At 39.3% G+C, this 26,666-nt stretch overlaps 2 protein-coding genes across 2 annotated transcripts; both read right to left on the bottom strand.

Moving 5' to 3' along the window:
• Window positions 1-6,349: 6,349 nt before the first annotated feature.
• auh (AU RNA binding protein/enoyl-CoA hydratase) lies at window positions 6,350-17,515 on the bottom strand. Its single transcript, XM_061067196.1, has 10 exons — window positions 17,304-17,515; window positions 14,501-14,568; window positions 13,861-13,948; window positions 13,653-13,739; window positions 12,818-12,910; window positions 11,079-11,135; window positions 10,455-10,642; window positions 10,180-10,230; window positions 9,540-9,587; window positions 6,350-7,585 (listed from the first exon to the last, which is right to left on the bottom strand). Exons 1-10 carry the CDS (start codon window positions 17,500-17,502, stop codon window positions 7,508-7,510), a joined length of 957 nt encoding a protein of 318 aa, XP_060923179.1. The 5' UTR covers window positions 17,503-17,515; the 3' UTR covers window positions 6,350-7,507.
• A 4,288-nt stretch (window positions 17,516-21,803) lies between these two features.
• nfil3 (nuclear factor, interleukin 3 regulated) lies at window positions 21,804-25,912 on the bottom strand. The gene is made up of 2 exons (XM_061069138.1): window positions 25,763-25,912; window positions 21,804-23,308 (listed from the first exon to the last, which is right to left on the bottom strand). Exon 2 carries the CDS (start codon window positions 23,201-23,203, stop codon window positions 21,872-21,874), a length of 1,332 nt encoding a protein of 443 aa, XP_060925121.1. The 5' UTR covers window positions 23,204-23,308; window positions 25,763-25,912; the 3' UTR covers window positions 21,804-21,871.
• Window positions 25,913-26,666: the final 754 nt, after the last annotated feature.

Raw genomic sequence — 26,666 nt, 5'->3', positions numbered from 1 at the left:
TGATCACGGGGAGCAGATTAATTTAGGCTGACATATTCTTCAGGATGCAGCCAGGTCTCAGAGAGGGACAATACATTTTTTTTTTTATCTGAGGCTCGTGCATTTACTAAAATAGTCTCTCATGATAGTGATCTTAGTCCTCATTTAAAAGTCTTTGTGAAGTATAGGTTTAAAATTTGGACTAGGCTTTCGGATGCAGTATTCATGGTGAATACAGCAGACTGTGCCGCTGTGTATCACATAGCAAAGAGTGCAACAATTTGCAAAAAGTTCAAAGCACCTATTCCGAATATTACAATCTGCAATAACTCATGATCATGGGACTTTTGCATCAAAAATAAAACATTTGGTATATACTCTGTTCCTTAATCATAAATATATTCTGAATACAACAACAATGTTTTATTAATGCTTGAAAGATGATCTACCAACACAATTCTAATGTCACCATGAGCGATACAAATGACTGGATTTTGTATGGTAAAATATATATTCTCATCATAACAGATATATGGACTGATATTGTGTTTATATTGTCAACACTACAGGACATTTCTTGTGAAAACTAGCCATGCAATTAGGATGATTGACTCAATGTCCACATAGTGACCTCCTCTGGTGGAAAGTAAGGCCCGGGTAAGGCATTTTCCCACACATGAACAGTTTGTCTGCTGCCCTCAATAACATGCTACACTGATTCTTCCTCTGTCATGTAGTCAGGTGAAGTGCAGTTTTTTCCAAAGGAAGCCACTTGTCCAAGTGGCTCCGTCAGGTACAGTAGATGACTTCTATGGACCGTTTCTCCTCTGACCTTGTGGGGAAAAGATGTTGTGTATCTTGGTCACAATCAAGATTTATAACTTCAGACTAGATGAATAATTAGAAAGCTCATTGTCACATTAGGATTTTCAATTACACATGACTCATTAACTTTTGCAGTTGGTTCTTTGGAAAATGAGAAATTTGTGAATGGTGAAACTCATAATTGAATGTTTATTTCTCTTTATTAATGACTTATTCTGATTCTAATTAATGACTTGTGGCATTTTCCACAGGTAAACCATATGTATAGCACCTTTAGTAAACAATGCATCCACCCCAATAGAAAATACCTTTTTCTCTGAAGACAAGTGACCTGTCACAGTAAGAAAAGCCTGTGTACAGATAAATAAAATCAATGGTGGTTTAGTTCCAATTAACTGCCTCAGGTCCAGTGAAGTAACATTCAGGCCAGTACCAGAACCTCAGATCACAAAACGTTTCACAAAAGTTTCTGTGAAATTTCAAAAATTACTGTGAAGTTGAAGGGAATTTGGTTTGAGGTACTCACATCAGTGAGTGAGAGATGTGCAACATTACAAAGTGGGAAAGTGTTTTCTTTATACTGAATTTGGTCACGTTTGAGGCCCAAATATATCTGTTGAAAAACAGTTTCAGAACAGAAATGGCCTCTCGGCATGACCGGGGGGGAAGCGCCACATGTTTCAGACTGACCTATGGTTACAAATGCTGTTCCTGTAGAAAAACAAACTTAGCTCTAAACTACAAAATGCTTTGAAGGATGCTGTTACAGTTACACCTTCAACGGATTGGGTGCAGACCTTCATTGTTGGGGAACCGATTTTCTTTACGCAACCTTGACTTGTGGTGGGATTACCCCCGGCATACTGCTGGACATCTGCCGGAAAGAGGCCAGCCACAGTGGGGATGTGCAGCCTGGTGTCGGCTCTGTGCAGCAGAATGAAGCCACAGGGCAGGTCTGCATGCAACCGCTGGCCAGGGCCTCAACAGTCTGTTAACTGGCTCGCACTACATCAGCACTACATGTCTAATTTAAAACTGACAGGAACCGGATCCGACTGTGAACAAATAATCGTTAACCCCAAACCGTTATGTATTTTAAGTACGTTAAATTTCCATGTAACTTTATTACATGAATTCGATGTAAAGGGTTTTCAATCATGTTGCGTTAGTTTGAATTAAGAGAGTGGTTTGATAAACAAAATTGTTTTTAATGTATATATTTACTATATGAAGTTTAACTTTAACTTGAATTGAATTGGGATTATAGCACACAATCACTGAGAATAAATACGGATATATTAATGAATTGTGCTAAAACAATAGATATACATAAAACAGAAATACTGTGCACAATTTTGATAAGTGACATTGGAGTCCTTCATTGTTGTTCCATGATACATTGATGATAGTTCAAAATTTGCTGGGTAGCTTTATCAATCCCAGCACAGCTGGATGATGGTGAACTAGATGAAACAGTACAGATATGTTGCCACACAAGATAATTGACATGATAGTTTTCATCAAAACTCTCTGTTCATTAAACTAAGTAGTGCATTGCCTGCTATAAACCTTCCTGTTTGGAATGGGCTGGTTGCTTATCCTGTGTTAATGCTCCAGAGCTACTTCAGAATTATTCCTTGTCCTCAAAAACTCAAACAATATACTGTCACTTGTGGGCTTTTTATAAACTGCCTGTGGTGCAGAGTGAAGTCAAAAAACGTTGAGCTCATCCTACCTGGTTTATCAGCAATGATGATTTTATAGTCAGTGTTTTTCATAAAAATTATACTGAATTTATATCCACAAACGATTTATCTAACTGGTATATTGTTCAATCATTACATGTTAGCTAGCCCAGAGGTCTGTTAAACAACCGAAACATCATGCTTTTACTTTTAAGACAATTTGCTAAAAAAGGAAGCGATTCTATGAAAACTGATGCCATGCCAGAGATCAGCACTGTGTGTACAGCCGTGGCCAAAAGTTTTGAGAATGGCACAAATATTCATTTTCACAAAGTCTGCTGCCTCAGTTTTTATGATGGCAATTTGCATATACTCCAGAATGTTATGAAGAGTGATCAGATGAATTGCAATTAATTGCAAAGTCCCTCTTTGCCACGAAAATTTACTTAATACCCCAAAACCCATTTTCACTGCATTTCAGCCCTGCCAAAGAAGGACCAGCTGATATCATGTCAGTGATTCTCTTGTTAAGAAAGGGGATAGTGTTTATGGGGACAAGTCTGGAGATCACTCTGTCATGCTGATTTAGACAGAATAGCAGACTGGAAGCTTTAAAAGGAGGGTGGTGCTTGAAGTCAGTGTTCTTCCTCTGTTAACCATGGTTACCTGCAAGGAAACACGTGCAGTCATCATTGTTTTGCACAAAAAGGGATTCAGAGGCCAGGATATTGCTGCCAGTAAAATTGCACCTAAATCTACCATTTATCTGATCATCAAGAACTTTAGGGAGAGAGGTGCAATTGTTGGAAGAAGGCTTCAGGGCGCCCAAGGAAGTCCAGCAAGCACCAGGACCGTCTCCTAAAGTTGATTCAGCTTCGGGATTGGGGCACCACTAGTGCAGAGGTTGGTCAGGAATGGCAGCAGGCAGGTGTGAGTGCATCTGCACGCACAGCGACACAAAGACTTTTGGAGGATGGCCTGGTGTAAAGAATGGCAGCAAAGAAGCCACTTCTTTCTAGGAAAAACATCAGGAACAGACTGATATTCTGTCAAAGGTACAGGGATTGGACTGCTGAGGACTGGGGTAAAGTCATTTTCTCTGATGAATCCCCTTACCGATTGTTTAGGGCATCTGGAAAAAAGCTTGTCTGGAGAAGAAAAGGTGATCGTTACCATCAGTCCTGTGTCGTGCCAACAGTAAAGCATCCTGAGACCATTCATCTGTGGGGTTGCCTCTCAGTCAAGGGAGTGGGCTAAGTAACAATTTTGCCTAAGAACACATCCATGAATTAAGAATGGTACCAAAACATCCTCAGAGAGCAACTTCTCCCAACCATCCAAGAACAGTTTGGTGATGAACAAGGCCTTTTTCAGCATGATGGAGCACCTTGCCATAAGGCGAAAGTGATAACTAAGTGGCTCGGGAAACAAAACATCGAAATTTTGGGTCCATGGCTAGGAAATTGTCCAGACCTTAATCCCATTCAGAACTTGTGATCAATCCTCAAGAGGCGGGTGGACAAACAAAAACCCACAAATTCTGACAAACTCCAAGCATTGATTATGCAAGAATGGGCTGCCATCAGTCAGGATGTGGCACAGAAGTTGTGCAAAATTGAAAGCATACCAGGGCGAATTGCAGAGGTCCTGAAAAAGAAGGGTCAACACTGCAAATATTGACTCTTTGCATAAACTTAATGTAATTGTCAATAAAATCCTTTGACACTTATAAAATGCTTGTAATTATACTTCAGTATACCATAGTAACATCTGACAAAAAGATTTAAAAACACTGAAGCAACACACTTTGTGAAAACCAATATTTGTGCCATTCTCAAAACTTTTGGCCACGGCTGTATGTGTCCAACATGGTGAAATAAAAATAATCAAATCATCAATATGATATTTCGTGACAGATATTATTGGAAGCTGGCTGATCAGTTACCACCCACTGCAGTGGGTTATCTAAGGATGTAGAGGAAAACATATTCAACTCAATCCACAGACTTTGAGCACACTGCCCCACCCCCACTGACTGCTACAGAATGTCGGTCGCATGTTTTTTTCAACTCTTATTCATATTGAATATATCTCGTGTCCAAATTGCACAAAAACTTGGCACTGCAATTCCATTGTCAATTTGCAATACACATGCCAAGTGTGACGCTGACTAGATGAACAGTTTGTGGGTTATGTATTCCAAATACAGACAGACGTGCAATTAGTATAGATGTGCTAATGTTTCTGCATAATAAACCTTTTATATTTGAAGCATTGTAACTTCCCTGAATGGTTTCTAGCTGTGGATAATGATACTCCCAAACTATTGGCAGCGAGTGGGAGTAATATCATACTGGCTGGGAGATGTTTTCCTCATATTTCCTTCACATTGTCATGGATAACAATTTTTACCTGTGTATTCATTGCCAACAAGCATTCCCTAAATAAGTAGCTGATCCAGAGTTCTAAACATAGTATTAAAACATTAAATGTCCAACTGCCATCTAAACCAAGCTCTCTGGGTCCTGTGTACAAGTTACCATGTGGCAAACCTGTGTGCAATCCAGCAAAGGGTCACTCTAAAACACTCAGAGTGGCTGGTGTACAAGTGTGTGTGTGTGTGTGTGTGTGTCTGTCTGGTTTGTCATTTGTTTTTCAAAATTGTTTTTTTTTTTGTAATAGCTGCAATCATTATACTTTTGTTTTTGAGTTGTGTGGATGTGGTTGATATTATTTGGATCTCATGGGGCTTTTTGAGCACCTGGTTGAACTCTGAGCACACAGCCATTTCAGTTATTATTCTGCTTTGAATTTGAAAGTAGAAGTTCTGAGGATTACATCCTGATTTTGCTCCTTCTCCCACTTAAGAGCACCCATTGCTACTTTTACACAAACTTCCACCTCTACTCCGGCATTAAGATGGGCCAGAGGCGACAGAGCATCGTCTCAAATCATTTAAATTCAACAAGTAATTCGACATCAAGAATGATATTTAGATGTAATGATGTTATTTATGAAAGCAGCTTCAGGTAATAATAATCATAATACTGATGTTTGTGTATAGTGTGTATAGGCAAACAAAGTTGTTGTGTTAATTGTCTTTTGGGACAATAAATAGGTTTTTTGTTAATTTTTCTTGTTGCGGGTTAAGGGCAGGGGCACCTTGGTAAGCACTGAGGGCTAAGCAAGTACTACTATTGACTGATTTACAGAAATGGACCTTTGAATAAAGCAATGGAATTTATTGTCTGGCATAGCATTAAAAACAATGATCCATATTAACAGAAACAGTGTTTCTAAAGTTCACTTTGGTACAACTTTCTGCTGAATAAAGTCTCCTTCCCACAATCAAAAGGTTTTATATCACGTCCACTGAGGCTGATTCATTCATTAAAACAGTCTTGAAAATGGTTTGCTAAAATTCTTGATAGCTGAATCAGTGAGGACTGAAACACATTTAGGACAGAAGAAAAGGCAACTCAGAGGAAATCCATCGTTTGCAAGACTACTCATTTCCATGTGTGTGGACACAGTGGTGACAGTGCTCCAGTGTCTGAAATCTGACCAGGCCTAGAATAGGACATACATAAGGCATTAGATTAAAGTAACTGTTATGTTATGTTAGTCTGAGACCACAACTATGTTTTACATTTCCTGGGGTTTAAGGAGAACTGGGCACCTTGTAGAAACATCCCTGAAGTCTAGTAATACAAAACGTATTACAGTGTACCTAACAAGGCTATGTGGAAACAAACATTTAAAAAATGTAACTCAAGTTTCACTTACTAGTCATTTGCAGGGTGATCAACCGAATCTTTATCAGTCAAGGACCAACAGAGCGTTCAAGAAAAATCCAGCAGTTGAGAATGAAATCTGAGGCTTTTATTACATTGTTTCTATAATATGTCAATATGTTATTGATGCACTTGGAAGGGTAATCTGCATATCTGAAACATTTCTTGATGTTATTCACATTTGTAACTCATAAGCCTCACTGAACAGATTTTTAACCAGCATCTCAATCCAGTGTGTATGTGAGAGAAGCATGTCAAACCATTAAAATAAAACAAACATCTTCCAGATAGAACTGTGGAAACTTTCTTCATTTATATCCATCTTGTCATGAAGTGTGTACATGTTTGTGTCTTTTGAATTGAATGTCCATGAAATAAACATATTTTTGACTTTGATGAATATTTTAGTTTGCTATCTTTTTGTCGCATACATGCGAGCCCCCCCATCATTAGTGATCTTACAGAAACTTTCATGTTAAGAACATGCTCACTGCAGAAGTCATCATTCATAACAGGCTAGCAGAAACTTTGATTTGTAGAAAATAGGAGCGTTTCTGTTGATTCTTCATGAAGACTGAGTTGTTTTTATCAACGGTCACAGTGTCTTGTTTGTTATTAGCACAGAGAAATAAATCATCACACATTCAACAGTCAAATCCAAACCTCCACCCTCTGGACATTTTTCAAAGAAGGGAATAATGTCACATTAAGCATTTAATAAAATGTAATGATTTCTTGCAGACACATCTGGTGTTATGATCACAGGACACTTCTAACAAAGTATAAATCTAATACACTTTCTGATGCATCAGTCTTGCAGCATTCACAGAATTTAAAGGATTTTCAATGGCTTGGATTAGTTCACTAGTCAAGGAGGCTACTGTTGCTGATTGCCTGCCACTCACACTGCAAAAGCAATAACCATTTGAAGTAATTCATGTTTTAGAGTGCAGAGGTTGTAAATATTGTAAGCAGTGTTCAATGCTAAGTGAATTTACTTGGTTTCTCCATATGTTGACGTAATAGTTGTCGCACCCAACAAGGGTTTTAAAATACACCAGACAGGATCAGCCCTAATGCCCTGCAGTCAGATGTCCCCTGGATGCTGTACAGCTTAATGTGTTGTACAGTTTCACCCATAGATATGTTGGAAGCAGTTGAACAGTAGGAGAGAAGGAGGCAGAACTCTGGGATAGTTTCTGCAAATATTCGGCCAGCGTTGCCTCACTCGCCCTTGAAATTAGGACGCCTCTTCTCCTTGAACGCAGCCAAACCCTCCAATCGATCTTTGGTTGGTATCAACTGAAATAACAATATAAATATATCAGTACAGAAGAGGAAACACCTCTTTATTTACTTCATCTTGACCCATTTCCTGAGGGAGACATGGAAGAGTTGTTTCACATTGATGATGTGAGATTATTTGGTGTGAACTGATGTCATGTTAAAGGAAAAAAACGATTAGTAACACTTAAACACTGATTTTGTGTCGTTTGTGGCTAGGGTTGCAAAGAAATCATTCAAAACTGTATTTTACAGATGTATGGAATGCAGCACACACTGTAGGTTGAATTTCAACCCTCCACTGTGCATTCTTCCATCACATGCACAGATAATTCCCAGCATCCTGCACACTACAGCAGGGCTATTGAGGCCTGCTGTAGGGTGCAGGAGTAGACAAGTAAGTTTCGATGATATTACTGGGGAAAGCATATTAGCATGCTGATTGAGGATTGTTCATCTGTTCATCTAGCCTATTTCCATGAATTTATCCATCAATTATTAAATATTTTCACAGACAATTCCAATTGTTTGGCTAACTATTTATATCTCTGGCATTGCATTAGTGTTTTTTTACAAACTTTTTTCTCATCTTATTTAAAAGAACAATGCCACGTGCACTATCTCATGTGTGGAGATATTTCACCCCATCCAATGTAGAAGGAAAGGCTGTGTGCATTTGCAAATACTGTGCAAAGACCTATGTTAAGAATGACAAAACGATGCAGAAGCGTATAGTCAAGTGCCCAAAGTTTCTCTAGGGCTCAAATCAGCCTATAACAAAACAAAATGTTTATATTTATGTCTGTATATGACAAGGTAAATACAGTTAGTATAAATTATCCACAAAATTTCCAGTTTATTCCCGTTAATTCCCGTTAATTCCTGTCAATTCCCATGGAAAAGGTTCCAAATTTGAATATTCCCGGAATTTTGCAACCCTATTTGTGGCAGATGAACAGCATGCACACAAAATGTAGTACTTCTGGCCACCCATGCAAAATGAACATAGCAGAAAGCTGACAGTTCGTGAATACATGCATTACGGAAAGTATTAACCGAATTAACCGGTTAGTGGTAATAAATACATTTTCTGTTAATTACCAAGGCCCTGGTGTATGTAGTTTCACACACACTATATAATGCAGGTCCAATAATTATAATGACATTACTTCAGCATCAGTCAGAGATTTTTCATATACTGAGCTCCTTCCACTAACAAAGGGCAGCTAACAAAAGCACATGTATATTTGTTTAGCACAGCAGGTAAATTATCGACCTACTAATTCCACAAACATCTCTGTGTCTGTCTGTATATATATATGGAAAGCATATCTCCTGAATTGTTTCGCTAATTGACCTCACACTGTCTCATTAAAGTGCAGAGCCAAGTTAGGTGCAATTTGGAATAGCGGTACTTCAATATTAAGAAAAAAATGTAATGAACAGACCACCAGCACCCTGTAGCAGGCATTGGGCGTCGGGGCAGTGTGCCTTCAGTCTGCGGACCAAGTTCAATCTTCTTCTACATCCTCAGATAATCTCAACAGCAGTGGTGCTGACCTCCATTGTGGCATCAACTTTCATAAAATCATTTCCTGTTTAGCAAGTTGTCCTCAAAGCAAAAGGTCAACATTTGTTTTGCTGCAGTAATGCTTCATATAGAGCTGCATTACAGAGCGTTTATTTTGAAAAGTTGTGACCTTGGGTCTGAACATTGTGTCAATGCTTAACTGACCTTTGAAATAGCAAATGCAAAGTATGAAAAAGTAACACCTGTTAAGTAAATCATTCAAATGTATATATATATAAACCACACACATGAACAGCAATACAGAATAAAAACATTGGCTATTAAAATCTTCACTGCAGAGAAACCAGGCAGGATGAACAAACACAGGCCAAGCAAACAGCCCATTCCAAACAGGCAGGTTTAGAACAGGCAGCTAGCTAGTTGACTAGTAGAGATTCTCACCTGGGCATAGCACGCCTCTTCAATGGCCAGACCTGTAGATAAATCCACCTGAAAGAGAATTTGGTTTCTCTGAGTGAATTCAGATTCAGATTTCTCATAAGCAACAATGAAATACGGTGAGTGCAACTGAAAAGCATCTGTATTTAAAAACTCAAGACTCTCTCTGAATTGCCCTCTTTTAACATGGCACATGAATGGGAGCACCATCTGTGAAACATAACTAATGTGTGTATTCTCAAGGAAGAGACCAGAAGGACTCCTGACCTCTATAAGCCCAATAACCGTTGATATACTGTATAGTTGCGCAGGTGCATATGTGCTCACACATGTGCAGGGGTGCTTGCTAATATCAGCAAATGCAATTATGGAAAAAACAAAATCACCTATTAGGGGTTATTTTGGCTTTAAATCAGACACAACCAACAAGCCAAAGGTCCTTTGACATGACAAAGCAGCACAAGCATTTGCTTATACATCATCACGTGGAGCAGATTGTGTGTGTGTGTTTGTCGTACTATACATGTACAACAAACATCTGTATTCTTTAACACATCTGTTCACACCTGGTATTCAGATCGCCCAACCCTAGTGAACACAACCTTACTCGACAAAGACCTGCTGTTGAATTACTGGGACTTACCTCTATCCCCTGGTTGATCGCAAGTTTTGCCATCCTTACTGCAATCGGGCCCTGTGAGAGTCAAACATTCGATTGTCTTATAGATTACAAAGCTTCATAAATTGATTTGTGTTGTTTGGAATTATAAAATATTATAATGCTGTTATTGCAGGATTAAAAGGAGTAAACAAAGTGGATCTAGTCATGGCATTCACAGCTAAATCACCTTTTTGTTCTTATCTTACTGTGAAGTATAACTTCTTAATGCAGATGTGTGCTGGTCAGCGAGGTGTTACCTGAGGGTTGATCTCTCGGGCGAGCTCCAGAGCCTGCAAGTAGGCAGCATCACCACTCTTATTCTGCTCCACAGATTTACTGACGAGACCCAGACGACACGCCTCTGTTCCGTCCACCACCCGGGCGGCAAAGATGAGCTCCTTAGCAAGAGAGACACTGATCACCCTGGGGAGACGCTGTGTACCACCTGCAAAATAAATGAGAAACCTAAATGGAGCATGGCCTTGATCACAGATGTTGATGATATTACGGGTTGTCAACTATATAAACATATAAAATGGGTCATGATAGAAACATAAACCTGTATTCACTGTCAGATCTTGAGCACATAAGGTTTTCTAAGTAAAATAAAATAACTTTTTTTCCCAGCACATTCAATGTGGAGCCTGAAGACGTTACCTCTCCTTAGGCTTTGACTTTAAAAGGTATTGTGAATCTCTATGGCAGACCTCATGGTCTGGTATAACCTGCACTGCACAAAAGATCAGGTCCAACTCACAGCTGCTGGCAGGAAGCTTTGGACACTCACGGTCATTCAGGCAATTTTCAATGAGGAGTTTAACCAGTTGACATGTAGACAAAATAAATATTTAAGCCAGAAATAAAATAAAATATTTCCTTACCTGCTCCAGGAATAATTGCAAGTTTAGTCTCGACTAGTCCCATTTTGGCAGTATTAGCTGGATGGACCAAAAAGCAGTAGTTAGCACTATTTACACATATACACAACAACTAGAATACATGTATGATATAATACAGAGAAAATAATGAATGCATTCATTTTCTATTTCACCAATATCCCAGTATATACATTCAGACACAGTACTATACAAGTGATTCTAAAATAAATAATATAATAATAATAATATATTCAATAACTCTACTACTTTCATATCTCCACCACTGTTTAAATCAAGATCCAAACATTAACTCCTGAGATATTTAATAAAATCATCAGGACAATCAAACTAGTTTACTAAAACAGTCTGCCCTCTGCATCAATAAAGACATTTCTTAAAACAGAGAAGGTTTGCAGGGCTTTCACACACAGCTTATTGCATGCTTGTCATTACCTCTGAAAAGGTGGTTATGTTTTCACCTTTCCATTTGTTTTTCAGTAAAGCTGGGCATACACTGTGTGCGATTTAACCCAGTTTTGTCCCCATTTCTTAGAGTCACATGATCTTCAGCTTTGTCACGCGTCGTTTGCCGTGCAGTGTACAGGGGGAGTGAACTGAGATTAATTGCTGCCGACTGACCAGAGGTTTTTTGTTTGACCAACTTCTCGAATAGTTAAAGCAGAGCCAAGAGTCAATATCTCAAACTTTTTCAGGACTACGCTTTTGCAAAGTTGCAAACACAGGGAAAGCCAATTAAACTGAAGAAACCTCTTGGATGAGATTAAACCTTTTACTTAATGACATGATGTAGCCTATATAATGGTTTTAAGAGTGACACACACTGCATCGACTGACTCTGATAAACTCTGTAAACTTACTACCTCCCATAAATAAATAGGATAAACCTAATTAGAGTGGACGCTAAAAGGATCTTAAAAGTGAAGGGGAGGATGGAAGTATAAAACTACGTCTGATTATCCTGCCACCCACAACCAGTAGGCTACATCTTATTCTTTCCCCGTTTCCAGATGCACCAGGTGCATCATGTTACCGAGGTCTAGTTTGACCAATACGTTTTGAGCAGACTGTGGTTGCCCGCAGGTAAACAGTCCATGTGGAGAGCGAAAGAAGTAGAACACATTGAATGTAGGGCATCAGCTTTTGGCTTTTCATAAATATGCAGATAGAGGTTAATATTCAAAATGTCATCTGGACCTAATAACACCAAACGAACGTTTACCCCTTGAGGCTAATTCACCTTTAAATGATTGGAGATTGCTCAGTTGGCCGCTTCATTAAGGCTGTGTGTAAAACATTAGGATATTGTTGTGGCACTTGTGACGTCTTCGTTTCCTTTGGATTTACTATAATAGTATGGAGTATAGAACAATGGGTTTCCCAATTATCTGGAAACAAAACAGCTTTGATTCTAGGTGTCACTGATTCCACCAGATGACTTTAGCCTCATCACACTCCACTATAGCTTTGTGGTAGAACTGAAAGGGAGAAAATTAAGCAGAGAATTTGAATTCTTGGAAAATGAATTAAAAAACTCGAGAGCAGTATAATTAACTGCAGCACAGCATTTAATTTAGGGTATTTAGTTCTGACTTTAACTTTCAACTATGTGAGGGATTTTCTTTCAACTGCTTTGACTGAAAACTGATTCTACGAAAACAAACAGTAACAGAGTTTTGCACATAGACCAGAGACTTAACTGCAGCCTCAAAATAAAACCTTACATGCAATTCTGATGTCACAAGCCAGGGCCATTTCCAAGCCTCCACCTAAAGCAGCTCCGTCAATTGCAGCAATTGTTGGTACAGGCAGATTACCTGTAAAAGAAAAAACAATATGGTGCTGATCAAAAGCTATAACATAAGTTCATATTTACCTCACCGAACAAACAACATCATCATTCAACTAGAACATATCAACTACTCATATCACGAGACTGTTATTTTCTCCACTGCTGGCAGAGCTGCCTAGAGTCGGTCAGGTTGTGTGTTCAGAAACCAGCCACCGACAGAATTCTTCACATTTGCCAGAAACTCTCTCGTTTCGAGGCCCGGATGTGGCATATGAAGGAGAATGTAGCTGTGCCTCGGGCTCACACTGTATTGTTAACATTTAAGATGAACAATTTTGTATTTCTTTCAATTGACCAATATATATCAGATACTCCAAATCATAGTTTTTAAAAATAAATATGAAGCAATGGAGCTCCCTGCAGTATCAACTTCCATATCAAGGCTGATTGGCCTCTTAATCATGACCCACTTTTCATAATTATCGTTGAATATGTGAATTAATAACTGGTGCCATGTCAAATGTAAATGTGGAAAACAGTCAAACAACTTGACTGATGCAGTGTGTGATATAGTTATAGATACCTGATACCAATAATGTAATTATTGTGCATCGTTCCCCCCCAAAATTGTTTAAGTAATGATAATAACTAAATTAGTCAGTTAAATTGACCTAACCGTGATTCCTTCATTAGTATATGAAAAAAATCAAAGTTGTCTTCTGTGAAGAACACATCCAAGTCAAACATCTGTCACAGTCGGTCTTTACCCAGCTCTGTGATGAGTGCTCTGGCTTTGGACACAAATGGCCCCACTTCACTCTGGTGCATCTTGGCTCTCTCCTTCAGATCTGCACCTGCACACCAACAGAAAGTATCAGAGTCAATCCAGTGGCTTCCTCAAACATGCAGCACAGAGTACACACACGCAATGTCACGTCAATGCACACAGAAATGTCATGAATAAGGTGAGTTTACCTGCACAGAATATCCCAGGAACCAAACTACAGAAAATGACACTACGCACTTTGTTATTGTTCTTGATATCTTCCACAGCTTCAAACATCTGAAAGGCAGCAAAAGCTTAAATTAAAAACTGCACATTTATAACATTTCTCCAAATGTCTTACGATTTGAACGCTAAACTTGTTTTACATCATCTAAGAATAATAATTATGATTTGGAACATACTTGAAGACAAACTTAGACATTACAAGAGAGATCAGAAAAAAGTTAACCTAATAGCTTGAGGTCAGTTTAGAGGTCCAGGAATTCTACGATATTCTGTTTCACATCGACAGAACACTCCCTTCACTGCTGAGTCGTCAAAGTAAAGCTGGGACTGTGCTTCTCAGAAGATGTACATAGATAAACACTGCAGGGCACTATGGGTCACCGTATATCATGAAGGCTTGGAAAGGAACCAACGTGCACATCTTGCAAATTTCAACAGCAGCTCATTTATATCGTCATGTTGATTTGCTAAATAAACTCAAATCGTAGAAACCTACATCCTGCTAAGAGAAGCAGAGTTCCAGCCTCATGTCTGTTACCAATTACTGACTTTACTCTTCTTCATCATGCCAAAAGTAATACAAAGGTTCATAGTAATACATACCATTTTGACCAGATTTTTGCTGATGGCATTTTTGGCTTTGGCTCGATTTATTCCCACGACAACAATACCTGAAAGACAATGTCAAATCAGGGTGAATAACAATGGAACTCTTTAATAACAACATGTTAATGATGAGCCACATTATACACATCACATAACACAATGTTAGAACTATAAAGCACATTGTCAGATCATCCACAGAAACTATGGAGCAGATGTTTCTAACAGGTGACCGACGCAAAAATGAAAGAAAAAAAAAAGTATATGTCAGGATAAAAAAGTGAAGCCAAGCGCATCCAAGACATGGACGAAAATGTCAAGAGAATTTGAGGTCATACGCGCCGACGTTGTTACTGTGCTGAAGACAAAAACACACATGCATCTCAATGGAGAACTGATTGTGCATGTGTGAAAGGAAACCTCGGGAGGAAGTCCGGACCCAGTTTCTCGATAGTTCCTCCAGAGGTCATGTCTGACAACGGCTAAAGACAGTGTGATCACATGGAACAAGGGCCAATGTGTCCAAAAATTGAACTGCCTGAGTGTTGAGTCAAGCTTGGTTAGTTTTCTCTCAGGCTGTGATGTCCGCTGAACCGTTTCACTTCTCCTGCAGCTTGATGTGTTAGTCTGTGAGCAGGAAGGTCATTCAGACTCAAAGTGCCACCTCTTGTGTGTGCTCTCCTGACCAAATAAGGTTTTGAGACCCGATCAACTATTTTGGGGTTCCTCCATGTGAGAGACTGTGCAGTGTGTGATCTACTGTTGCCAGTCAGTCATGTGGAATGAATTCACAATGACTGTAAGATTCCTAACAAGACAGTAAGTTGTGTAACTGCAAAGTGATTCAACGACTTTGAAGGTCGTGTTGTGTGAACTTGGCTTAAACTGCCAAATATAAAGGCTTGATAGTTTCTAATTGATAAATACGCCGGATATTCAGTTCGATGCTCAGTAGACCTGTCATGAATTTTGCAAACCGTCTTCTCTCTCTTGCTGCAGGGGGCCCCAGGGGTGGAGGGAGGGATTTACTAGAAAATCTTCTTTTCAGATAAACTAGGTATACGGTGAACAGTTTCTCTCGGGTCACTCAGGTCATTTTTTGTTGTTGTTGTTATGTATATATTGCACCTTTTACTACGTATGCTGTTATTACTTATATTGTGCACCTTGAGGACTGCTGCTTAATTTCGTTGTACGCTGTGCAATGACAATACCTTGATTCTATTCATTCTATTCTGCACCATGGACTGTTTATAAAAATCTCTGCACACAACATTTAGCACACAATGAATCAAAAGTGACAGTATATTGTAGGGCGGTAGGGTTCTACATCGTAAATGGCAAAGTAATTATCAAAAGTGACGCTATTTGTCATAGTTTTTATACCACAAGACTGCCTTTGAACAAATCTGAGGAACCACAGCCTATTCCAAACAGTTTACAACGGGTACTGCACTAGTAGCATTGATGGAGGGGCAGCATCCGGAAAGTCCATTTTGCTTAGGAAACTTAAGAGTAATGACCAGGAAGTATTTCAGCGACCACCATAATAAGAACTGCTGAAATTCTCTAAATGATAAGGAAAGGAGCCTCAATGCTTCTTAACGTATCTCCTTTAGCATAGGAAAGACCAGACCATTCTTTACGAAAGGAAAGGAAAAAAAGCCACCCCACAATTCCTTGCAGTGGCAACATTTAAAGCGACACAACCTTGTATTTGCACCTTGACACAACCAAGTAAATATAGAAAACAGAACATCTGTTCAACTCTCATGACACGATCCAGAACTGATGTGAATCCTCACACGATTGTTTGATTTCTTCTCTGTCACATCTGTCCGGTCAGGGATCACATTAAACAGCAGACAGAATGAACTTACAGTTCCCAACATCATCATAGGTAAATGCAAATCAAAATGTAAAAGTTATTTCAATCCTCTGACTGTGGAATGGACACAATTTTTTATTTGCAGTCTGTTTTGTTGTTATTTCCTGTGAGAAAACTGAAACCATCTTTTCTCAGGATGTGTCATTCTGTTGTAAACAGGACACTTTATTATTACTGTCAGCGCACAGCATACTGTACATTTTGTGCGTATCTTCTTATGTAAATAAAATAATAAAAAACCTCTAAGCATAAGTGGAGGCTGTTTTTCTCTACACAGTGGATCTCCTATCCTAACTCCTTACGTCTTCTCCTTTGCATCTTTCCTTGGCCTAGCGACGTATTCCATCGGGGTCAATCAGTAGTGGCTGGGAAAGGAGATTATTAGTTATTGTTAGTTATGATTCATATTAGTTGGACCATAGATTTATATATAAAGGCTAGATGTCTCGTCTGCGTTGCCGGCCAACGGAGCCGGACGTCACCAGATGGCGGCCATCTTGCTACAGGCAGCTCGCTCACCCATAACATTGTGTTGGTAGTGGTAAATAACCATAACTTGCTCAATTTTCAACCGATTTTGAAACGGTCTTGATCGTTATAAACGTCAGAGATGTAGTTATGACACTGCATAAATTATTTTAAAAAAAAATTGAAAATAACATAATTATTCATAACGAGACATCTAGTCTTTATATATATATATATATATATATATATATGAGTTGGACTATCTGAACGCAGCCGATGGCTCCTGGTCACGTAGTGTGACGTCAACACGCACAGTCTGTGATGGTGGGCGGGGCCTCGCTTTGCAGACATCAGGATGTCGGACTGGTTTCAGAGTTTGTATGAACCTGACGGAGCGTCAGTCCCCCCCCCCCCTGGTATCTCACCCACTGTAGTGACCGGGCTTACCGTCGTCCTCTCCGTCCAGGTAGCGGACGCGCAGGTCGTCCTTCGGCTCGGAGCTGTAGTGTCGCTCCGCCGCCCCCCCCCCGGGGAGCCGCACCGCGCGCGGAACAGCCCCGAGGAGAACAGCATGTCTCGTGCGGAGGACGGCCGCCATCAGGCTGCACGCGCCGCCCCGGTGGAAGGTCTGCATCAGAGCCGCCATGTTGATGACGAGCTGCGTGACTTTCAACTGTGAACCCGGTCACGTGTTCACGTCACCTGACTCCTCCACCAGCGACAGGCGCAGCCACGTGTGTTGATGAGAGAATATGAAAAGGTTAAAAAATAACTTTAATAATAATAATAATAATAATAAATTAAGTTGAATGTACCGCTTAACTTGTTTCTAGATAGATAGAGTACTTTATTCATAGTCCAGGCAAAGTAACCCATTTTGGAGCCAAAAATAGAAGTAATTGTAAAATAATTTTTTTCAGCATAGATTATTTCTATGAGGTGTACAGAACAACATACTAAAAGTCCTAAGAAATCCTAGTTGAGGAAATATGTTTAATTCTCATCAATGTGTGCCAATAAGGCCCGGCAACAATACACCCCAAAAAGATTATTTTTCTCCTTTACTCCTATCAAAATGAAACTTTACACAATGAAAGCAGCCATGAAACGTAACATTTTTTGTATTACAAGTTTCTTTGAAAATGAATTTATGTATGTATTTGTCATACATATGAATGGTGTTTCTGCCTATGCAAATTAGGACATATTCAATAAGTGTGGAGCTCATGTGCTTGTCAAATTCATTTCAAAAGAAACTTGTAATACAAAAAAAGTTACTTTTCATGAATACTTTTACTATGTAAAGTTTTATTGTGGTAGGAGTAAAGGAAAAAATTAAGCCTATTTGGGTGTATTTGGGGCATATTCGATTAGTGTATAGCTCATTTGCATATTCAAATTCATTTTCAAAGAAACTTGTAATACAAAAAATGTTACGTTTCATGGTTACTTTCATTGTGTAAAGTTTTATTTAGATAGGAGTAAAGGAAAAAAATAGCCCTTTTGGGGTGTATTGTTGCCGGGCCTTATTGGCACACATTGATGAGAATTAAACATATTTCCTCAACTAGGATTTCTTAGGACTTTTAGTATGTTGTTCTGTACACCTCATAGAAATGATCTATGCTGAAAAAAATTCTTTTACAATTAGTCGGTCGTAAAAAGCTACTTTGCCTGGACTATCATCCCCGAAGGGAAATTAAGTTGTCATAGCAGCCGGTACATTTGAATACAATAAAATACAATACAATGGAATAAAATAAAAAATATTGAGGTAGAAAGAATAAAAAAACAGAAGCACAAGATAAAATAAAATAGGCAGATAAAGTGCAGTGGCAAGATGATGTTAATAGTACTGATGATATGATGGTAATGTAATTGTTAGACAGTATATAAGAATAGTACAGTATATATAGTATATAATATAACAATATACATTTATATATGATAGTAATTATACCAATATAAAAGCAGTATATAGTAATAATGGAAGCAACAGTATATATAATAATAATAGTGATATAATAATAGTAATTATAACATGTACACATGTATAGATATGTGTATATAGACTTATGTTTACAAAAAATATACAGAGAGTATGATATAATATATGGTATATAGTAGAGGTATGAATATAAGTATTTGACTATACAATAGGTAATATAATATACTATGAGTGTAAGAATATGTAGACAGAGTGTGCAAAAGACAATATTATTGTATAAAATGATATATAATATCAATATGGTACAGGTTACACAGTGCAAGGAGACAGGTTTAGTGCAGTTCTGTGATGGTGGCTCTGACAGAGGTAGAGGAGTTGTACAGTCTTATTGCAGTTGGGAGGAACGATTTCCTGTATCGTTCCTTAGAGCAGTGACTTTGAATGCTCTGTTTTTTTTGTACCTCCAGGCACAAAAACAGTTTCTTCCCTCTCGCTGTCTCACTTCTGAACAGCCAACCCACTGACACTGTGCAATAACCCTGGATCTTTATAATAAACACTGTACAGTTTCTCCTGGAATTATATTATATTATATATAATATATATTATAATCATATTTAATTATGGTTATCTTATTTCACTTCACTGTATAACCGTAATTCACATACGTGTTATACCTGCACTTTTTTTCTTAGACTGTTGCACCTTTTGTATTTTGTATTGTTTTTGTGCCTGTCGTATTGTACTGTTTTGTTTTGCGATGTGTATTTTGTGTAAGCACACTGAGAGCCACTTTACCGAGTCAAATTCCCTGTTTGTGCAAACTTACTTGGCCAATAAACCTAATTCTGATTCTGATTACTGTAATAATCTGCTATTGCCTTACATCCTGCTCAAATCTTCAGTAGGCTATAACGCTAGTATTAACCTATGGTATTAACATGTTAGGACAATAACATCTTATAAGGACTGTCATAATACCACATTTGCAAATGTATAAATTATATGAGTGGCTTGAATATGTCACCACATAAGTGATAAATCACCGTTCAGGCTATGATGAAGACAGTTACCTGAAAGTAATGCACACACTGCAACAGTAGCAGCTCATTTTGCACAGTGCTACAACGTTGGACCAATTTTTCTTCAGCTTACTTTGGAAAAATAAAGGGTTTTATTTTTTTATTTGCAGACCATAATATGCTTCTAGGGTTTCACAGTCAAGCATCAGTCAGTCACAACCCTGGTTCTCATACAGATTTGTTTCCAAATGCAAGCTTTGTATACATGATGGAGAAAAATATATATTCACATATTGGGTGAATATGAAAGCTATAAAAAATATAAGAGCACACATGATTCAGTGATAAGACATTTATTGTAAACAAAAGAATAACCGTTACAATAACTTGATGAAAGTGGTCATCAACGAGATTGTCCAAAGTATGACAACAAATGCACACACATCATTCATTTGAAATGAACTACACAACAACATAAAGCAGGGGTACGGTGGCTGTAAACTGTAATAATACAATTACAATTAATTGTGAGGCTGTAATGCAGAATCTCTGGAAACATTTTTGAAATTGATTTGTCCACCAAAATGTAACAGAATAAAGGTCAGAGCTTTATAAAGTCCAGTTGTCACTTCCATCAGATGGTAGTCACAGTTGTCCCACCAGTGTCACACACATTGTCAGTTTTACCAACAGTCTTGAAGCTAAAAAGACTATTAAAAAAAGAGAGAGCAAGAGCCATGGCTGTTAACAGTGCAAACAGTGAAGCAGTGACAGTAGCAGAGAATTTCAAAGTTAACCCAAATTTGCATAAATGATCAGTCTCTGTAACAGTATGTGTACTTTCTCAAAGATGTTCTAATCATAGGACATTTTGAGTGACAATGCGTCAACGAAGTTAAAAAAAACATTACATGAAGAAATAAGGGCACATGTTATGCACTTTGACACAAGGGAAAATATTGAAGCTGTAAAGGGTGCTTAGTTAAGTGCAGATGAGTAAGACAGTACAGACCTAAATAACCTCACTGAGGAAGGTCAAAACAACGCACAAACTTGTTTGCATGTGGTTAGAATGTGATCCCACCTCAATCCGAGCCAACTGCAAGGCCTATTCTACGCCACAATAAATGGAAATGTGTCAATTCAAAATCTACTCTCCATTAACACAAACCAAAATACAGAGCTCCTTACAGGAAGTGTCATGACATTGATTATTCTGAAATGACAAACCTATAAAATAAAGCACCAGATATCCCTTAAAGCACAGGCAGGGACTGTACAATTTTCTCAATACAATAACCATATTGTATTACACAATAAGTCTGTGGGTTTAAGTGTTACTGTGATGAATTTACAATTCTCAAATCATCATTTGGTCAATCTGCTCAAGGCAGATGGATATCAGAGGTGGGCCTCTTATTTGCTGTTTCACAGCCATGTTGTATTTCAAGAGATTCCTCCCACTCTCTGATCTACTCCCGTTTAAATTAATCAAATTTTTTATGGAACCTTTTTCTGACTCTGTAAAGTGGCCTTCAGTACTTTGAAAGGCACTATATAAATCCAAGTTATTATTCTTATGAGGTTTCTCGAAACTTTGATAATTCTGATCAAACTATTCTCAATGAAACTCTCCAGATATTTCACATTAAAATCCTTCCTTAGAGGCCATTGTTTCCGGGTAGGCTTTTAATATTTCAGGAAGTATTAACTCCCATTGGTGATAACTGAACAGGGGTTGGAAACACCGCCATAATAAGCAATGAATGAAAACATTGTGTTCGAAAAGAGACGCTGAGGAGCAGACACAGCTCTGTTGTGGAGCTGTATTGTGTACTGATTCTTGTGTAACTCTACCTCTCAGCTTGTAACAGTGAGCAGTCTATGGGTTTAGACTCTGCCATTATGTCAACACATTTTATTTGAAAACCTCCATTAATGGAAACATGATTTAACCCTAATAACCACACAGTGCAACAGCAAATGAAGTGGAAATGCAAAACAAAGGATATTCGGAGGAACATCCCTTTGATGAAGCATGATGATCAGTGGTGCTTCTGTTGGACTCTATCACAGAATTTTGCTGTGTTGCCGTCGGTCTTTTCAAAAGAGGCCACTTTAGCAGAAAGGGAGGCAAGGTCCTGGTTTATATACAAGTGCTCAGCATGTGAGTGTGCATAGGAAGGTTCTTCTACATCTACGGCAGCTTTGTTTGAGATGGGGCTCGAGGTTCGCCTGCTACTCTTGCAGCCATCCCACAATGCATCTGTGCTGCTTCTGTGCCACTGCTCAGACCGCTGGCTCCAGCCCTGCATGTTGGTGACCTGTACTGACAAAGGGCACAGGGGGGACTGTGTGTACTCTGAAGAGACGGGAGTGGTCCGGCAGAGTCCTCCCTCTGTTATGCTGCCCGCAGTTGAGGATTTTCCAGAGAACTCATATTCAGAGTCAATGGTCTCCACTTTGATTTGAGTGGTTCTGGCTTTAAGCCGCAGTTTATGGGGCAAAGCTGAAGAAGTGGTGTCCGGCACTTTGTGTGTGGAGACAATGACACTTGTTGGGCCAGCTGTAGACGGCATGAAGCCTTTGGGGACTTGCTGCTCATCCTCACCATCTGAGGATTTGCCTACAGCACCATCATCTGAGGTCCGGGGGGAGTTACTGGATGACCTGGTGACCTGCAGTAATGAAGCGGGCTGGGAGTAAACACCAGACAAAGGACTGGCTATGTAGTTTCTATAGAGGTCATAGGGACTACTCCTCTCCTGTGCATAGCTTCCATTCTCCGAGGGTTCTTGCTTGACCTCCGTGGTATTGCAGACATTGAAGCTACCCTGAGTTGCAGTGCATGTCTCAGGCATGGGAGGTGAATGCTTGATGACTGATATACAGCTACTACGCAAATGAAGAGACTCCAAATCTCTGCTGGAAGAACCTTGATCATCGGTGGGTGGTACCAACTCCTGGTAAAGATTGACAGTGGCGGAGCTGGATAACTTCTGGGCTTCTTGGGCATATGCAGCTGAGCTCAACAGGCCAAACTTTAGCTTCAGTGACAGGAGCTCAGATTTGAGGGAGGCATTTTCCTCTCCAAGGGCCATCAGCTTGGTCTCCAGCACCATGTCGTTAATGCGCCGCTTCTCCCTTGAGCGCTTGGCCGCCTCATTGTTTTTGCGACGCCTCTCCCAGTAAATGTTGTCTTTCCTCTCCTCTGGGATAAACTCCCTTTTCCTGCGACAGCTGGTTTTAGCCTTAAATGGAATGGCAGATAGGGTGTGGCCCATCAGGTCTCTGTTAGCCCCCTCTAGGGCCAGGACCAGGGAATCCTCTCCACTGTAGGACTCACTGGAGTCCACCTCTTGCTTAATTGATTGCATTATTACTACTGTCTGCAACTGACAATATGCTGGAAAGTCTTTAACTGTTCACCATAATGCATGTATGCATTGACAGCCACATTCAACGAATCCACTGGAGGAAATCTGGAAAAAAAAACGAGAGGTTTAAATGTTAGTGTTGAATTGAAACACAAAGTTAATCATGTTATCAATGGTAATGTTATTTTTTTAAGTGGTGTACTTTCTCTAGGGAGGGTGATTGCCTGGCAGATGATTCAGTAAAGTTGTATTTGTATTATGAGATGATACAATGTTTTGCAATGATTCAGCAGACTTTTTACTTACTTTGTTAATTGCATTCATCTCAAATTACTAATTGAAATAAAAAACATGTCCTTTAAATCAACATTTCAACTAAATAATCTGAAATGCAGACAAAATGCAAAAAATTAAGCAAAATAATTTCCTAATGAGGATGAAGTTCCTTTACTGATCTTTTTCATAATCGTTTATTAAAAAGAATGAAGTTTCTTAACGGAGATGTTGTCTTATTGTTTAGTTCGCCTCCTTGTCTGTTGGTGCAGCCTGTCTCTTAATTCAGTGTATGGTTTGAAGTAAAATGCAGCATGGGATAATTGTTGTTCATGATTTGTCATTTGATTTATAATTAATGTAATTACATGATTATAAATGTTCTAATTATCTCTACAGTAAAGACAGGGAGAAAAAGATCAAGTACTAAGAGTGTAATAAGAAAGTAGGTGATGAGATAATAAGTATCTGTTCAAGGTCACAACTTCTCAGCAAGTTCAGGAGTAGATTTGTCTTATGAAATGGAAAGTTGACTCAAGGATCATGTGTTATTTAAGAAAGTGGAAATTGTTATACATCCTATACTCATTACACTTTTGTAGGATTATTTCCTACAGCTCAAATAATTTAAAACTATATCTCAAAAATATAAAATTTTGAGTTTAAATCACTATTCATACAGTATATATTCCATATATCTCTAGGTCTAGTTCAGTACAAGTAACCACAATCATAGGGAAGACTGGGGGGGGGGGATGGAAATTTGTGTATGTTTTGTGATTGATCATGGGTGACGATAAACAAGGGTGGGAAAAACATACGGAGTCAACAACTCTAATTACTAAGCATTATTTTGTCAAGCAATTCTAATTCTGTGTGAACAGAGACACACTTTTTTGCTTAAGTTGAATATTAAAAATCATTTTGCAAAGGGAGAATTGCCTAAAAAGGCCTGTATTTGGATTCAAAGATCCGGCACACCCAGAAAAGGACTGAAGACAGATGTGACATAACATGTGGTCTGGCAGGAGCTCAAACACAGAAACAGCCTGTAACCGGAGGCCGTCGTTCCACAGTCACACACTCCCCCATAACTCATGTTAATTATGAGTACAGCAGAAAGTCGTCTCCATAAAGAAATGGAGAGGGTTAAAGGGTGTGCTGACTGTGTCCTAATTGTGCTGCTGCTGCTGAAGGTCAACATTTATTCGGTGAGTGAATAGGAAGTGACAGGTGGGCTTGTGTGTGTAGACTGGTGCCTTTCATATGGAGTGTGAATGTATTTGATCGAACCTGATCCCAGAGAAGCCACATTTCACTTCTTTAGATATTCTACGAGAGTACTTGCAACTCAGCAAAATGTTTGCATGATTGACGTTAGCAACGAGTAGTCCACTGTAAAACACTTCAACAAGCTCCATGTTTGCAAATCAGCAGGTCTCACAAATGCTGGGATCTGACCCAACATGGCTGTTGTTATCACTCGCTTTTGTCTTTTCTGAGGAAACAACATGTGACATCGGGACTAGATTTGGACGACACGTGATGAGGATGGGTGGCAGTGGGACTGCACCGGGCCGGTTCACCGTAAGTTCACAGAGGGCTCGGCCCGGCCCGGCTCGGACTGACCACATTCCCTCATTGTGCCCACGTTACACAATACAGAGTCCCTCCGGCTGCCAGCACTTTCTATGGCTGCACACTTTATGAAATATCTGCTGGGTGGCCATCACAACACGGGCCTGGGTTTGTGAAAGTCTTTATAAATGATAGGTTTTAAACTCCGTGGTAATAGAAGAGAGAGAGTTTAAATCAGATGACCTCTATATGAATACTGCGTGCTCAGACACTGTTTATTTGCATGACATCATAGCTTACTCAGAACTGTGGGGCTATCTGTGTTGTTCTAACGAGAGGAGAAACAACAGCACGTACAGTTAGTTCCGAGGCCGCTGATGGGATTCATAACTCGCCGTTACACTCAAACTGTGTACACCGTGTCGCAATGTGGAACCTCACAGGCCTACGAGTCTAAATGCGATCTAATACACGTCTCCCCGAGCGAACTCTACCCAGGGTGGATCAGCCCTGTGCCACTGAACTGCCAACACTGTCAACGAACTAAACAACAACAACAACACGAACGCTGTCGCACGGTGGAAACACAACCCGGAGCTCAGCACACGGGCTAACGGGAGCTGCGCTGCACTGTGGGCGGTGTACACACTCATCTAACACTGGACACAAGAACATGGAGCTGAGCTGCACCTCCCATCCCCACTGTACCTTCTCTACCCGCGGCTTGTTGCCTCGGCTCTGGTTCTCCACCTCGTGTCAAGCTCCGGGGACGAGTCCACTGGCCCCATCAGTCCGTCAGCACACAAGAGGAGGTGGTAGCCCGCTCTCCTCCCGGACCTGCTTCCTTTCAAGGTGGCTCCTGACTCATGGATCTATGTTAGTAGGTCACCGCCTCCCTATATTGGTAAAGCCAGGTTAAGGGACAGCCGCTACAGCCAATCGCAACGCAGCATCTTCAGATTTTCAGCCAATGACGCTTGACGTCGGCGGAGAGCTCAGAGCTCATAGAAAATGTATGTCGTCATCGGCAATGCGTGTGGTGCGTTCAGGTGCGGCGCTTCACCAGGACACGACACTACTGCTGCTAATACAAATAGATATTAAAGTATAGTGGTAGTATTATAATAATATAATAAAATTATAAAATTATAATGGATACTATCGTATAGTGCTAATATTATGATAATATAATAGTATTATAATAATTTTATGGTTATCATAGTATAGTGTCAATATTATAGTAGTATGATATAATTATCAAATTGCTCTGGATATTATAGTATAGTGCTTATATTATATTAATATAACATTATCATAAAATTATTATGATATTAAAGTTTTACTAGCAGTTCGATATATGTGTGTGCGTGTGTGTGTGTGTGTGTGTATGTGTGTGCGTGTGGTTGTGTGTGTGTGTGTGTGAGTGGGTCGGTGGGCTTATATGTGGTCAGTCAAACCCAGTTACTGTTGCATCATTCATATATAATACACATAGTGTGATTTATAAAATTGACCCTTGTATCACTTTTACCATACTACAACTACTACTACTGTTGGAATCAGTAAATCAAGAATTAGTTAACGCTGATTAAAATGTTATGTCCTACAGATA

The sequence above is a fragment of the Limanda limanda genome, chromosome 1, assembly GCF_963576545.1.
Source record: "Limanda limanda chromosome 1, fLimLim1.1, whole genome shotgun sequence".
In the NCBI taxonomy this organism is placed as follows: domain Eukaryota; kingdom Metazoa; phylum Chordata; class Actinopteri; order Pleuronectiformes; family Pleuronectidae; genus Limanda; species Limanda limanda.
The sequence above is the reverse complement of the archived record's forward strand: the minus strand, read 5'-3'. Positions and strand labels throughout refer to the sequence as shown.

Bases quoted from the DNA above. Each gene is read 5' to 3' on its own strand.
- auh (XM_061067196.1), bottom strand. From the start codon at position 17,502: ATGGCGGCTCTGATGCAGACCTTCCACCGGGGCGGCGCGTGCAGCCTG. The intron at 14,569-17,303 runs GTAAGCCCGGTC...ATTGTCTTTCAG, and splicing joins CCTGGACGGAGAGGACGACG to GTATTGTTGTCGTGGGAATA. The intron at 13,949-14,500 runs GTATGTATTACT...GCTGCCTTTCAG, and splicing joins GCAAAAATCTGGTCAAAATG to ATGTTTGAAGCTGTGGAAGA.
- nfil3 (XM_061069138.1), bottom strand. From the start codon at position 23,203: ATGCAATCAATTAAGCAAGAGGTGGACTCCAGTGAGTCCTACAGTGGA.